Source organism: Mauremys mutica, chromosome 9 (assembly GCF_020497125.1).
Source record: "Mauremys mutica isolate MM-2020 ecotype Southern chromosome 9, ASM2049712v1, whole genome shotgun sequence".
Taxonomy (NCBI): domain Eukaryota; kingdom Metazoa; phylum Chordata; order Testudines; family Geoemydidae; genus Mauremys; species Mauremys mutica.
Window position 1 is genome coordinate 89,319,194 of NC_059080.1, and position 16,504 is coordinate 89,335,697.

The 16,504-nt window shown below is 45.2% G+C and overlaps 1 protein-coding gene across 2 annotated transcripts in view; it reads right to left on the reverse strand.

The window, feature by feature from the left end:
* Positions 1–3,771: 3,771 nt before the first annotated feature.
* SLC7A14 (solute carrier family 7 member 14) overlaps positions 3,772–16,504 on the reverse strand; it is a 64,064-nt gene continuing 51,331 nt past the window's right edge. The window contains exons 6-9 of one of the 2 annotated variants that reach the window (XR_006582030.1): positions 15,346–15,554; positions 12,625–13,502; positions 10,619–10,785; positions 5,379–5,418 (exon numbers count right to left, since the gene is read on the reverse strand). Coding sequence is in view for 1 of the 2 variants with exons in the window: in XM_045029328.1 (XP_044885263.1) it covers positions 5,096–5,418; positions 12,625–13,502; positions 15,346–15,554 (1,410 nt within the window). In the remaining variant the exon portion in view is untranslated. Of the gene's footprint in view, positions 5,419–10,618; positions 10,786–12,624; positions 13,503–15,345; positions 15,555–16,504 lie in introns of both variants that reach the window. The other variant, XM_045029328.1, reaches the window with a different exon arrangement.

A 16,504-nucleotide genomic window follows, 5' to 3' on the forward strand; every position in this document is an offset into this window, starting at 1 on the left:
TGCAGCCATCAGGAAAGGATCTATTCCTCTTTGCAGTTTCTTGCCATGTGTCTTAAGTTTTTAAATGTGATGGCCGGTGGCATGCCAAGGTGTCCCATTTAAATTTCAGCTTAGCTGTGTGATGATGTTAGAAAGTCATAATGGTGACTACAATCTGCGTCCAGCTGGGCTTTCATCTCAGAGGGAAAAGAGAGAGAATTATTGCAGTTTAACTTGGAGGAGTGGAAGCAAACCACATGCTTCACAAGAGAAAAATTCAAGGAGGACAAGTGTGACTAGTTAGCTGGCTAAGGTCGATCAGGAATGGGTTTAGTGCTTGTGCCATACAGTTGCTGATCAAGAACTTTTGTGACCTGTGCTGCATTGAGACTGTGCCACCCTATTGCACTGCTGGAACCCGTCATCTGCTCTTGTGTTGGTAGCTGAGACACGTGATGTAAATCTAGTTTCAGGATTTGCTGAGTGATCATAGCAATTCCTCTGCCTCTGTCTAGAACTCCATCTTCCTTGGCAGGAAAAGGGGCTGGTTTTAGTGTCCAGATTTTACAATGTTCCTTTTCCCCCCGGAATGTGTAATTTTTTGAAGTGGGGGTGGGGAGGGAGAGAATACTCTAATTAGACCCTTCCTCTGGCTTTTCCAAGTGTTGTCCATCTTTTCCAACTGCACATTTTCTGGGGCAGGGACTATGCCTCATACAGTGCTGAGCACAGCTGGTCCTCAACAAATCAATGATACTAACCAGCATGAAAATGGTAAGGAAGATTATTTAAATCCTATAATAAGTAGATAGAACCTTCGCAGCTGCATATGTATTTAGACTGTAAGCTATTTAGGGTATGGATTTTGTTCTGCGTTTGTACAGTGCCTAGCACAGTAGAGTCCTGCTCCATGACTGGGGCTCCTAGATGCTATGGCAATGCTACTAATAAGTAATAATGCAAAGGCTACTAATACTGGCCAAGATCCTAGATACTTCTCTCCCCTTCAAGGGAGAGCTGCCCTGGCTTAGGTCTGGGAGATCAGGCACAAGGAGCAACTGATACATGGTTTGGAGCCCTGGAGCCACCCAACCCCACAAATGAGTTCTACCCATTATCCCTCACTGGTCACTTGTGGATCTTTTATCTCCCGTGCACATGGTCTGCACATCCTGCTGCAGACCTGGGTCTGCAAAATGGTCTGTACCAGTGAAAGAGAGGAGGGCTCAGTCAGACCTCTTGAGCTACTGGGCATGGGGATGAAGAGCTCTGTGCTGCCTCTTGCCCCCTTCTCCCCACCCCCAACCACCTGGGGGAATATTTTGGGTTTGTTTGCTGATGGGCACCCTTCCTTGTGGAGATGTCGGCCATCTCCTGTATGTGGGGGGAGATGGAGGCGTGCTTAGTGCCCTCTGGCTGAGCTCCTCAACTGTTGGTCAGCAAGTGAGACCTGCCCCTTATGCAAGGACATGGCCTCTTCCTAGCACCCGTACTGCCTTACATGGCAGGAGGGCAGTGGAGTCACAGGCCTTGCCCCCAGAAGGAGAGGGTGGAACTGGGCACAGCTTTATCTTGATCCAGAGGGTGCTCTGGGTCTGGGCTCAGGCCAAGCTTCACTCAATCTGGAGGGCCTGCTCCTAAACTCACCCCAGGAACCTCCCTGATTTCCATGGAACTACCCATGTAAGTAAAGACCATTCACATGTGTGTTGTGGTATCAAGCCCTTACTTCTCTGAATTACTGTCTCTCTCAAGCCCCAGCATTATTTACTCTTGAGTCTCTGTGAGTAAAAACTTGCTAAATGCACCACGTTCGTGCTAATGTAGTGCAAACGTCTTCCCATTCAAATGACAAAGTGACACAAGTAAATTTCACCTGAATATGCACCATGGAGTCTGACTTTGCTAAGCATTGGTAGGGAATGTCTGGGGGAACTGTGGTCCTGATTCTGTTCTTGATTACACCAGTGTACATCTGGAGCAATGCTAATGAGGTCAGTGGAGTTTGCTGGATTACCCTGGTCAGGGGCGACTCTAGACATTTTGCTGCCCCAAGCACAGAGGGTCCGCTGGTCCCGCGGCTTTGGCGGACCTCCCGCAGGCGTGCCTGTGGGAGGTCCACCGAAGCCGCGGGACCAGTGGACCCGCCGCAGGCAAGCCGCCGAAGGCACCCTGCCAGCTGCCCTAGCGGCAACCGGCAGAGAGCCCCCCACGGCTTGCCGCCCCAGGCACGCGCTTGGAGCGCTGGCGCCTGGAGCCGCCCCTGACCCTGGTGCAACTGAGGGGGCAGAAATTAGCCCTGTAGCTTTCAGCAGAGACTAGTCGGTCTCATGTATTTGATATGATCTCTGTTCATTAAAAATAGGTTTTGGATAAAAATCTTTTTTCATGTATTGCAATAATTTAAAACCAGATCTTCTATATAGGCCATTGAGCTAGGAATGGATCACCTGTGTGGAAGCTGCTGATCAATAATTTACACTAGAGATGCCACCCCATGCTCTGAGTGTCACAAGCCTGTTTGCCAGAATCTGGGAGTGGATGACAGGGAATGGGTCACTCTGTGATTGACTGTGCTGTTCATTCCTTCTGAGGCACCTGGCATTGGCCACTGTCGGAAGACAGGACCAATTGGTCTGATCCAATATGGCCGTTCTTATGTAAATACACAGTGTGATAAGAACCATAACAGATGGTTTTTAAAGGGAAGAGACAATAAAACATTTCTTTTTGGCTCTGAAAGTTATTAGAATCCAAATGTGCTACGAAGAGGACATTAGTTCTATATGGTATGGGTGTGAGCTACATCAGAGACAAATGGGTGAAATCCTAGTGCCATTGAAGTCAATGGCAATGCTCCCATTGAGTTCAATGGGGCCAGGATTTTCAACCAGACTCTCTGCTTCTGCATTCCAAAACTCAAAGTCAGCCAGGACCCTCCAGCTGATAGTTTTGTAATTCAGGGGGCTGGTGGCAGATTGTTCTCAGAAAGGGGGCTCTCAGCCCTGGAATGTACCCCTCTGCTGGTCTAGTGGAACCCAAGTTTGCTGGCTATCAGGTCAGGCTGCAAGGCCTGCTACATACCCTCTCTGAGATTTTCAAACCTGCCTAAGGGATTGAGAGACACAGCCCATTAATTTTAATATGATTTGTGCATTTAAATCCCCAAGGCTGCTTTGAAAATCTTTATCTCCAGCTTTGTCCTGGTGAGGTGAGCGCCAGTTTGGGCGGGTGGTGTTCCATGATGACTCTGTATCGCTTTAGGGTTTAATGTGATGGAATATTCTGTACATGTGCCCAGTAGTGCTGAGAGGTGCATTTAGCATATTGCAGTTAAGTTACTAAATAAACAAAAACATGGCTTGGAGAAAGTGACTCAGAAATGTCCAATTTCTTCATCAGGCCAATTCCTACCAGAGTTTAGTTAACTATGTTTCTTTTATATACTGAAGGAAAAGACATAGCAGGCCAAAGTCATCCCTGGCATAACTCTACTGGCTTCAGTGGAGTTACACCACAGGTGAATTAGGCCCAGTGTATTTGTGATTAGATATGTGGAGGCTGTGTTATTCCTATTGGGTCTGATCCTGCAGTCCTCACTCAGGCAAAACTCCCATTCACATCACTGGGAGTTTTGCTCAGGTGAGAGTAGGAGGATTGGGCCAGTTCTCTACTAGTAGCCAGTGGATTAACTATCAATAAACATTCATCGCTTAAGAATCCCTCCCTTGTGTTACATGAACTCCCCTCTCCCTTTGCCTATTCCATTTGGTTTCAAAGTGAGGTGCGATCCTATGGAATTTCATTAACTACAGTAGCTAGTTGCACTTCAGTATTTTTCATAGTAGCACCCAACAGTCCAGTGGTTAAATAGCTCAAAAACATATACAAGTTAAGGATCCTTAATACAAAGTATAGTTTATGGCAAGGAATGAGATTTCAGTGGCCTGGTTATCTACAGTTGCCACAAATATTGTCCAGTGACGACCTAAAGTTAATGACCCATGTGACATGAAGTAATAAATAGAAACTTCATCTGAAGAACTGAAATCTGAATGACAATCTGGACTGTGCCCAGCGGGAATTATTAGGGATCAGTGAATCAGCAGAAGACACACAATGATGGAAATGGAGTCCAAGCCTTGGTACTTATGGTACCAAGAGAAATGGAGTTTGATATTTAGGAGTATTTATAGAGGAATGAATTAAGCCTAGATGAGGAGTGGCCCTCATCATGATTAAGGATGGGCCCAAACCAGAAAGCTTAGATCCAGATGTGAGAAATTCAGATGTGCTGGGATCTGGTCTGTCCTAAAGCATGGTGCAAGCCATGAAGGTTGCATTTTAATCCCAAAGCTTGGAGTGTTTGGATTCATGAAGTTTGGTTCAGGCCCATCCCTAGCCATGGTGTTTGCAGTGAGTGCCATGGTGCTGAAATGGAGGATTAAAATGTTGCTCTGTGAGACCAAGATCCCTGGATCTCCTTTCAATCTACTCCCGAGATTCCCTTGGGAAAGATTTTACTGCTTCAGTATGCTTACACCTAGCTAGCAAAGGTTTTCTTTCTATAAATTCAACGAAAAAATATACTTGCTAAGAAAATGCCAAATACGTTGCTTCACACCAGTATATTCACGGGGTAAATATTCTCTCTGGAAAGCACAGAGAATATGTCTCATGCCCCCACCAATTCACCTGGTCATGTAACTGCTCTCATGAAACCCACCCTATTTGGCACATGTCTCATTTAAATCACATTGTCAGTGCTGCCAAAAGAGGTCAATAGGATGCTTAATAGACATAGAAAGAAATTTCCAGTCACCCAATCCATCCACGTGCTGGCCCACTTGGTAACATGCACCAAGATAGGCCATGCTGGTGGACTCCAAATGGGTCACTTGCTTGTTTTGTTCAATGTGACAATCTCAGAATTCAGGATAAACTTTTTTATAGAACTATCCTGAAGAGTAAAAAACTGAGTGAGTAAGTGACGTGATTCTGGGCACTGAAATTTTAGGAAGGATGGAATTTAAAATGAGAGCCAAAGAAGCCTTCACATTCTAGCCCAAGGGTTAGGTTAGTGAGAAATAGCATTGTGGTTTTGTTTGTGTTATGCCTATTCTGGTGAGTAGTCAAGCTCATCATTTGCAATCAGGGCCTCGAAGTTCTGTTTGTGTTTGCCTTTGCTTTTCGATTTGCTACTCGTCCGACTGCTTTCCTTTGCCTCCGACATCTGCTGGTAAGAGAAGCCTTTGTCTTCTGAAGGCTCCCAGTCCTGGTAGTTGTCACTCTCATTAGCATAGGAAAAGCCTTCTTCGACTGAGAACGGGTCAACATCCACATCATAGCGCTGGTATGTGCTCTGATGAAGGACCTCTTCCCGGGCGCTGATCTCAAGTGTGCTGTTCCACATGCCGTAGCCAAAGTAAATGAGCAAGCCTGAGAGGGAGGTGGGGGGAGACATCGAGGGGTACAACTGTTAGCTCTCTGAGAAAGGAAACACTTTGGAATAAATAAATAGTGTGTTCTAGTTAGTCAAAGATTAAACAGTTAAACACAATGATCTTATAAAATGGATAGTGTGATGTTACTGCACAGCTGTTTGTCTCTCTATTAGAATACATGGAATACATATATTTTAGAGTGGCAGGAAGAGAAGAATAAGAAATACACAGTCACTGGAGTTAGGCACCATTGCTCCCCCTGGGATATATGGGTCACATATTTGGGCCAGATCCCAGCTAGTGTAAATCAGTCTAGCTCAAGGGACATCACTGAAGTCAATGGAATGACACTGATTTGCACCAGCTGAGGATCTGGTCTATGCAATATCAGACCTCCAAAATCATGAGATGGGTTTATAAATCATCATGAGATTTTAAAATAATATAATTTTGGATTCTTTTCATTTGCCTTCTGGTTTTTGAACCTTTGGGATTCACGTTTTGAAGTTTCTCTCTGCAAACACAAGGGCTAGAACTATACGTATTGTTTTAAATGCAAGGTGAAATTCTCACATAAACTCATGACTCCAGGATCTGGGATTTGAAGAAAAACATCAAATATCATCGGGCTCACGATAAAATCCCCAAATTGCATTTTCATACCTTTATCCTCCCCAGCTACCCTTTCTCTTCAGTCTGTTCGGTGTTCCCTGCATTCCCACTCTCTCTCTCTCATACCGTTCGTTGCACAGAGCCAATGTGCTTCACAGTCATCAGGTTAAATATGTTTGATGCTAAAATGATACAGAAATCCTGCCCTCCTGTTGCTGTTAATTTCTTTTTAAGCTTTTCTTTCTCACTCTCTTCTCATGTGACAGTACACAATCTCTCCCTCCCACCTACCATGAATGTTTTTTTCCAGAAGCCAAGGTATATGGAGATTTAAGATCCTTAATTGGTAATGGATTCAAGAATCCATCTACTGCAGATGTGTTCCTGCAGGAATTTCATTGGCTCGGGCCTGTCTGAGCTCTGGCAGCAGTTGACATCATCATGTGAGATAACAGAAAATTCGCACACCACTACTGCAAGTCTGACACAACAGCAAACTGTACCCACTTCAGCTCTTTACCTCAGAAGCTGCAGGGGAAATAATTAAATTTAAGAGAAGCTGCCTTTCTTTAGTAATTGCCTGTGGCTGGTAACTGAACTGATGCCATGTAAGCCACAGGGGAAAGTTAATTAAATCTAGCAGACTTTGTTGCTGTTTTGAAGTCACCCTTGATTTAAAGCTGCAAGAGGAAGTCATTATATTTGACTGGAGCCGCAGCTTCTTAAGTGACAGGGTACAGTGTATGGCTATTTCTCCTGAGAGTCAACAAACATTTGTGTGTGTGACCTCCACCCTCAAAAGCATGTGTAGCAGCTACTGCAAAAGAGCTATATTTTGTAAAACAGGCTCCTCCGAGATAGACGTCTCATGCTCCAGGGTGTGAACTGCCTGCAAAGGTCAGGAATAAATGATCTCCCATAAACAACTGAATATGATCACAGAATTTCTGAAGCAACTGGGTGTTGGCCACTGGCAGAAGTAAAGTACAGTAGAGTCAGGGCTGGCGCAACCCATTAGGTGACCTAGGCGGTTGCCTAGGGCGCTAACATTTTGGGGGCGGTGACCGCGGTGGCCAGATCTTTGGCCGCCCCGGTCGTCGGCGGTATTTCGGGGGCGGGACCTTCCGCCACCTCTATGGGGGGCAGCATTTTGGGGGCGGGACCTTCTGCTGCCTGGGGTGGCAAAAAAGCTGGCAGCGCTCCTGAGTAAAGTAGAGGATTGCCAATCATAAGTGTTCAAAAACAAGGAGTCAGGTCCACAAAAAAAGAAAAGAGAAGAAATCATACGACTGACAAACATCACTAGACTTACAAAATAATAATTTGGGGGTTCTTTTTATTTGCCTTTTACCTTATAATTTTTTAATCTTTAGGTGTCATATTTTCAAGCTTTTCTCTGCAACTCTGAGGCTAGAATCATAAGTCTTGTGCTATTTGGTGTTTTTTTCTTAAAGTCCCAGCTCCTGGAGTCAAGTGATTATGTGAAAAGCTCAGCTTTCATTTAAAAAAAAAAGTTTCTAGCCATCATGGCTGTGGAGGGAAGCTTGATAATGTGAACCCCAAAGGCTCCAGCACTACAAGCAGGGGTGAAAGTAATAATAAATTCTTACTGGTATGGGGGCTGGCGCCTTGGGCAGAAGGGGCAGGGTTGGGGGGGTCAGCCTCCCCCCGCCAGTCCATCCGAGCTGCCTGATCCCTGCCACCCGGGACTCCGGTAGCGATTTAAAAGGGCCTGGGGCTCTGGCCACTGCCATGGTAGCAGCGGCCAGGAGCCCCAGGCCCTTTTAAATCGCCAGCCCCAGGGCAGCTGCCCCTCTTACCCCTCCCCCATTGGTGGCCCTGCTGGTAGGGTCCCTTCTGGCCGGGCCGCTGACAGGGGGAAGGGGCAGCGATGTTAAAGCACTGCTGCAGCAAAGGACCCTCCTTAAAGTGCTGCTCTGGGCCGGTACCGGCTTCTTACCGGTACGCGGTACCAGCCCGAACTGGCTCACTTTCACCCCTGACTAGAAGGCAACTAAAAAGAGCCCAGAATATATTATTTTCCTTAAATCTCATGGTTTTTAAGCCAATCTCATAATTTTAGGGGGCCTGACTCATGATTTTTGAATGCTTGGGGTTGGCAATATTTAAAATACTGAAAACTCCACTGACTCCTGCTTGCGTAAGCTCAGAATTTGGCTGTTTTTACTAATAGTCTCACATGAAGCAATAAGGATTTCTGTTCCTGCCACTGAGTTCCTCATCCCCAGTCAGCCTGGAGTATTAAAAAATAGATGAGCCAGGGTCCTAGATATCTCCTGATATGGTTGAAAATTATGGATCCTGCACCGCCAGATGGTCTGTCTGTTCATAGAAATTTAATGAAGCTGCAGTTCTGAGCCCTGGGAAGTGCTAGTCTGCACTCAGTCCAATTAAATCCTAAAAATACATCTTGTGAAGCTCTTTTGTGAAGCCCTCTGCTTACTTTACTGCTCAGCTGCATAGGGCTGCTTTGAAATAAAAAAGCCAAAGCAAAACAAATTACATTGTTTACCACTATTTAGATTCTGGGTGAGTGCTGTGGAGCTACAGAATGTACTGCACTATTTCTGGAGTGCAACAATTATGCAAGTGTGCCTGATTGGGAAGTAGGGAGAGAGAGAGCACCTTTGGGACAGGACTGCTTGGTTCTCAGGGCTCTCAGGACTCAGGGGAACCTCTGGGATTGTACGTAATTGACCTCTTTCCCAAAGAGTCTGTATAGTTCCCCCTTTCTGAAGAGTACAGAGCAAGAGGGCGCTCTCTCTGCACAATACACTCCAGAGCTTAGGGAAAGGTTGAGGTTTTAGGATTGTCACCTGCCCTCTTATCGGCTTTAAAGCTGAGGTCCTTTTTTTTTTTTAAACCACAGCTCAGCTGGAATTCCCATCCAGAAGCCGAGAGCATGGATCAATACTCCACTGGCTCACTTTCCAGTGAAAGTGAATAAAGTCTCACATTGCAATTAGGAACATAGAAGCCACAGGCACTGCCATATTGGATAAGCCGAGTGGTCCTTGTATCCCATTAGAGGTGCTTCAGAGGCAGGTGCAAGATACCCCGTTACAGACAAATCATGGAATAACCTGCACATAGGAGAAGTACTTTGCAAGCCCCAGGCAGTCAGTGACTGTGTTATGCTCTAGAGCATAAGAAGTCATATCCCTTATGCTTATTTTATTTTAATGTAAGGTAAATGTGGCTGTTCTTGTTATTCATACCAATGTCTCATTCTTTTTAGATACTGTTAAGTTCTTGGCTTCAGTTATTTCCTTTCCCGGTTTTAAATGTGTTGCCAATTATTTCATTGGTGTCCCCTTGTTTTAGTGTTATGCAGGGGCAAATAGGAAACATCTAATGCCCTTCTCTGCACGGTGTCAAGTATCAGAGGGGTAGCCGTGTTAGTCTGGTTCTGTAAAAGCAGCAAAGAATCCTGTGGCACCTTATAGACTAACAGACGTTTTGCAGCATGAGCTTTCATGGGTGAATGCCCACTTCTTGCATCCGACGAAGTGGGCATTCACCCACGAAAGCTCATGCTGCAAAACGTCTGTTAGTCTATAAGGTGCCACAGGATTCTTTGCTGCTTCTCTGCACCACTCGTTAAACACTTCTATCATATTACCTTTTATTTGTCTGCTTTCTAAACTACAACTCTGCACATGGAGGTCTTTCTATTCCTCTAGCCATTTCTGCTGCACTTCTCTGTACCCGTCCTGTTTCTGTTATAACCTTTTAGAAATGAGTGACCAGAACAGAACCCAGCATTTTCCTATATCAAGAGCAGAAGGGCTGGGCTTCATTGCAGAGGTAACTTGATTTGTAAGTTGAATGGAATGTTACTCCTCACTCGAGTTCTGTCCATACACAAAACTCCTTAGATTGAGTGTGGTGATGCTTTCAGCTCTAGCTGGCTGGCCTGTCAGCGGGTGTAGGCTAAAATGTCTTACTGCTAACTTGGATGCAGCTTAGCTCCATTTGAGTGCTGCTAGTCCTCCAATGCCTTCCAACAAGTTCTTCCCAGATTCACCAGGAAAGGCTCAGGTTCCTGCAGAACCATGGGGTGTGCCCCCAGGAGTCTGAGTGCCATGCACAAGTGATTGCAGTGTCAGTGAAAACACAACAGTGTGAGAGTTATTTTGCACTGTGGCTGCGCTCCCGTGAGCCAGGCTAACTCAAGAGGAGAGACTCGAGCGTAGCTATCTCCCATTAACTCTGCAAGATGTACCCTAAATGGTGCAGTTAGTATGAAGTCTGGCCTGAGACAAGGAATGTTCAATCAACTCCTGATAGCATGGGAGTGGGCAGAATATGCTATTGGTGAAGACCTTTTGGAAAAATTGAACCCAAATCTGGGTTCAGTAACAATTGTGCTGACTATGATCCTGATCCTGCAATTTGACCCACATGATCCCTTGTGCCTATGGAGAGTCCCACTGAAATCAATAGGACTTTGCAGGCGCACAGAGGCCCATCCATGTGGATCGGGGACTATGACTAGAAATGTTGGAAATGAGCTGTTACACTAAGTAACACAAGCTTATCACTTCTGCTATGTGACTTACCCAGCTAGTCTGCAATGAAGAGATCAGGACAGTGCTTAGAGCCAGTTTAATTTGGCTGTGCCCTTCAGCAACTATGGAAGGGAGAATAATTCATTTCACTGACTAAACCGATTTATCTCTAGCCATCGCTCTGGTGCTCTTCTCCTGGAGGACGTTCCATCAAACAACTTCAGGGTTCATTTACGAGAAACCAAAATTTGAACAGGTACCCAAATTAGTTATGGAAAAAAACTATTAAAAATGAGATTTAGTGCAACATCTAACTCATAAAACAGGCAATTTACTTGCTAGGGAAATCAGCCCCCAAACTATGCAGTGCAGGTGAAAGAGCAGCTGCTGAAATCTGCCCTGGCCCTGCAGTTCTGTGATGACAGATAAGGGAGTGAGACCCACACAGCTTTCATGGAGGGTGGGATAACCGGTCCCTCTGGATTCTTTTATAAACAGGAAAACCTGCCTGCTGCTGATAACATATATGGACGGGTTTTTCATTGTTGATTGTTTTTCACTTTTAGTCAAATGGAGTAAATTTCTACCAGTAAGAGCCATTGATAAGGCCAGACTTTGCAGCTGCCAGCTGGAATGGAAATATTCAAGTGGAACCCAGCAGCATCACTGTGGTAAATGCTGAGCTGCTCTTCTCTCCCATCACAACCCCTGGTAGGGATGCTGATGATGAGAAGAAGACTGCTTGAATCTGGATCAGGCTGACACATGGCGGACAAGCTGTCGGCTCAGATGTCAATCATTGTTCCTCTTTAAAAAAGGCTTTATCTTGTAAGCAGAATACCACTGAGCATACAGCTTCCCAGCTCTCACCCTGTGCCATGTGGCCACAGTTGCAATCAGTGGAGGATTCTGAGCTCTGATTGGATTGGGAAGGGGGCTGTTGGCAGGACATTTGGGGCAGGAACGGTCTTTTTGTTCTGAGTCTGTACAGCACCCTAGCACTATGGGGTCCATGACTGGGTCTTCTAGGCCCTATCATGATACAAATAATAATATTCCCCATGAGGGGTCCTTGACTCTGGTGGTCTTGTCCTGCTTTGGTTCTTTATGGCCCAGATTTGTTAATCTTCTGGACATGCTACAAGGCCCATTTTTCCCCCTGGGCATTTGGAGAGGGTGGGTTGGTAGATGTGGGACTGTTATTACGATTGTGATGATAGTGGGGGGTAGTCATGGGGGGGGACGGGACGAGAAATGTAAATATTTCAGTGGTGGGAGAGGAGTTTATTGCAGAGATGATCATTTTAATGTTGCTACCGACTGTCTGAATGTTTGTAGACGTGCCTGGACAGCAGGGTGGGAGATGGGGAAAAAAGCAACCAGAAATAAATACACATGAATGCTAACCGTTAAGCGCTGGCTTTAAGAGATGGTGTTGTATGATCGTTAAAATGGGAGACTGTGAACCAGGTTTCCTGCCTTCTAGTCTCCAGCCTGACACTGGCTCACCCTACAGCCTGCGTAGCTGGAGTGTCAGTGTGGTTGGCTGCATAGATGGTCAGATTGCAAGTAAGGCCTGGATTCTATTCCTGATTGTGCCTCTGCCCTGCAGGGTGACCAGGGGCAAGGCACTTCACCCCTCTGTGCTTCAGTGTCTCTGTTTGCAATGTGAGGATAATGATGCTAGGCCACTTCCCAGGGGTGCTGAATTAATTTGAGTTTTTAAACGTGCTTTGGGATTACAGCTGAAGATGCTGCAGAAGGGAGGAGGATTGTGATGTACCCTAGCTGACCACTCACACCGGTTAGAGTGACAGCATGGTCCAATTGTTCTAATTAGTAAAGTTCTCCCCTCCCCCTTTATTTTGGAATTTATATTATATTCAAAAAATCTCCCCCAAATAAGGGGAGAACATGGAAAAAAGGAAAAAAAAGGGGGCAGAAGAACAGAAGTAAAGAAAAGGAGGAGAGGGGGAAAAAGGAGAGTGACATCTAGGTTTCCATCTGCTAGAGAAGTTACTTTTACAACAGACTAACTTAAAAAATCCAAGACTTACCCACAAAACACCAGACAGCAAATCGGACCCATGTAATCGTGGAGAGCTTCAGCATGAGATAAATATTCACCAACATGGCAAATGCAGGGACGAAAGGGAGACAAGGTGCCATATATGGCAGCTTTTTGGGGTTTTCTGGCTGTTGCAAGATCACAAATACCAATGCAATGATGAGCAGGACCATCAAAACCACCAGGAGAATAGCCCACCAGCTCTCGTCATAGATATAGTCTGCACCGAAAATGATGAAAGAGCAGAAGATGAACATCAGGACGAAAAGCAGGAGCACACAGGTGGTGACAGTGCGGCCAGTAGCTGCAGTCGGGCGATCCATTTTCCCTGGCAGTCCCAGGTGAATCCTCATTGTGTAATAACGTGGCCCTATTAACTTCTTCAGCTTGATGAGGTAAATGTTTTCAGACTCATCTGCCTCGATTCCTGAGGTCATGTTGACTGTGCCATAGTTGGGGTGGTTGATGTTGTAGGTGGGTTTATCTGCTTTCCCAATGAGCATCTCGTTGTCACCCAACGATGGCAGATTTTTTGCACCGCACGTGTTGGTGAGTGGGCCAGCAAACTCCTCCCCTTCGCTCACTGGAGAGCAAACCTCCTTCTCACAGTCAGCTAGAATCCCTTCCTTCTTCTTGGTGTGTTCCTCAGAGAGGAATTTGACAAAACCGTCAATGTCACTCTCTGGCTGGTACCGGAGAAGCAAGACACAAACAGACACCAAAGTGTAGGCCAGGAGTGTGCCGATGGACATCATTTCTATCAGGTCCCTTAGGCTGACCAACAAGGAGAGCAGTGCTGCTAGAAATCCTGAGACAATACAAGCCACCACTGGAGTCTCCGTGTAAGAACTCACATGGGACAAGAATCTAGAGTGTGAAACAGTCACAGAACGTTAAAACTGCACCCAGTGGAGGCTCCCCTGTGACAGTAACACTTACCTGGATGCAAAGCCGCGGTACTAGGGTTTGGAGCTAGACTCAGATCTAGTATAATTGCTTCTCTGGGTAAAACTCCAGTGCCTGACCCTCCCAAAGAAATGACTATAATGACAAGGGAGCCCACCCTGAATTTTGGGTAGCTTGTAGCTCCAGGCTACAAAATGAATGGAGGAGAGTGGTTGGTGCCTTATGCTCCACAGGGAGTGAATAAGAAGAAGAAGTATCTCCAGGCATCTCAGTATGATCTGAAGTGCACATCAGATCATTTAGGGTGAAACTCCCATTGACTTCAATGAGAGCAGAGTTGGGCCAATGATGAGTGTTTTTGAACATCTCCCCTATAGGACTTGATCGTGCATTCTTTGCACACCCCAAACTCCTATTAGTTCACTAGAAGCTTTAGGTGCACATAGCACAGAGGAGAGAGCTCACAGTCATACCGACTATGGTTATATCTACTATTGAGTTTGCTAATATGGATAGCCCCATTGACCACAGCTGGGATTCTCATGGTAGAACCCACCAAGCTTGGTAATGTTTGTAGGATTGGGCCTATTACAAACACGTTTACAAACATATCCATACGTGTTTAACATGCCAAGGCCTACACCTGTCTGTTGGCCTGTGGTATTTATATAGCATCAGGAGTTAATAGTCTAAAAGGCTGATCCAAAACTCACTGAAGTCAATGGAAGGACTCCCATTGACTTCACTGAGATTTGGATTGGGCCCTAACTACTTGTAAATTCAAAGTGGTAATTCAAAGCTCTGCAGTGCAAGTGTTTTACAGCAAAGGTGCTGTGACAATTGGAGTATATTTAATTCTAAGTTACAGTAGATGTATTACTCCTTTTCTTTTATAAAACAAGCAAACACAAAGTTCAGTAGGTTTTACACTCTAGATGTGAGTTTATTCTAGGGAAAATATTTAGATTTAATTTCTGTACAATTCTGGCTGTTTCTTTTACTCTCTTTCCTATGAAAAAACCCAGAGTGCATTTCTCAGTGGGGAACGGTATCTGTAATGATGTTGGTATAATTTAGGTTGCTGTGCTGAGTAATGAACCAGGAACATCTGAGGCAATTTTAAAAATGACTTTTTGGGAAAAGCAAAAGTCTTAAACCGAAGTGTGACTTTGGCCTTGATATTTTTACTTTGAGAGGTGTGTGTTTGTTTGGTTTTTGTTTTTGATAGGTGAGTTATTGCCCATTTACTCCTCTGTGTGTGAACAGGATGCGATCATTTTGAAAGACATAGGCATGAGTTACTTTGTTTAGACTATTCACCCCACCCTCAGACATGAAGACACACATTCCCTGTGTAAACTCTGACATCAGCTATTGCACTTGTAGATCCCTCCTGATTTCCCAGATTATAGGCTTTGATTTGTGCTCGCATTCCCATTGCTGATTTTTAAGCTAAGCTCCCATTGCCCCCGTGTTCCAACCAATGGCAGGTTATGGCTCTCAGAGCCTGGTGAAGTGTGGAGAGAGGGTATCCCACATAGTTCCCTTCCTCTTTTAGACCTTCTGAGGATTCCTAGCAGGCCTGTGCTGCTGTGAAGCCTTTTCAAGGTATCACTGCTCCCCTGACTTTGCAGCTTTCTGGCTATTTGATCCCATACGTGCTAAAGGACAAATGCAGCCATTAAACTGAGAGGTTTCCATAGAGAAGATGAAATGACTGACTTTGAATCAATCATTTTTAACTTGAACTTAAGTCACAAAGCATCAGGGGGCAAAAATAAATGACAGCAAAAGCACAACTCACCTGAAGAGCAGCCCATCACCAGCCATGGCATAAATGACTCTTGGCATTGGGAAAAGGGAGCCCAGCAAGCTCACTGTCAATCCTGCTACAGATCCGATGGCAACAATGAATTTAGCGGTATAGAATCCGTGGGCTACAAACATTTCCATCAAAGGGGATTCAGAATCAATGGCAGAGTACGGCACCATCAGAGTTAAGATTACACTCACCTATCAAAGACAAAAGAAGACACCGCGGTAGGAGTGGAGGAGTACAGAGGGTTGTTTTTGACTGCAGCATATATTTCTGCCAAGGACCCACAATGGACGAGATCAGTTTCTCAGTTTCTCAGTGATGAAAGTCAGAAATATTTAAAATGTGGCTTCAGAAATGGCCACGTGCCCTAGGTTTCTTATTTAGCATACTTAAACCATTATTTGCAAAGGACAAAATATGGTCTTCAGTGAAGAACAATTATCTAAATGAAAAATAAATAAAGGGACTTGGCTGGTAACTGCCATGATTAAAGAAAGAGGATAGCCTGATAGCCTTTGGATAGGTTTTGGATAAAACAGTCAGAACAACATTTTCCCCTATGACTCACTCAATTTTGTTCCATTATCCTGAAGACAGAGGTGTGTTTATTTGGATGCAGAGAGGCAGAACAATGCTTCTGCCATTTCTATGCTTGCCACCCACACCTGTTATTGCCTATGAGCTATGATCCGTGCTGCCTTGGGCAGCGTCCCGAATTTGCAGCAGTGGAAGTGGTTCTTCTTCCAAAGACGCAGCTCGGGAAATGTGTCCTTCATCTCTGGTGCTCTTCTTTGTTTTGCTGCAGTCTTAAACACTGACCTCCCCTTTGTATCGGAGGATGTAGATTATGCACAGGGAAAAGACAGGCTGTCACATGCTGTCACATGCTCCATGTAGCTGGCACAGGAAATGGGATACCCCTCAGAATGAAACTATCTGAATCCTCCGCCTGGAAACAACAGACTGGGAGGTCAAAGGGCAGCCGCAGAAAGACACTGATGTAGTCAAACACATCCACAGCTGATGTAGTCGTGCACATCCACCAGAGAAGGAAACATTTGTTACATGATCTCACTGGCACATTATCTCACTAAAGAAAGCAGCACAGAAGCCACAGTAGAGAAATGTTGTATGTAGTTGGTAC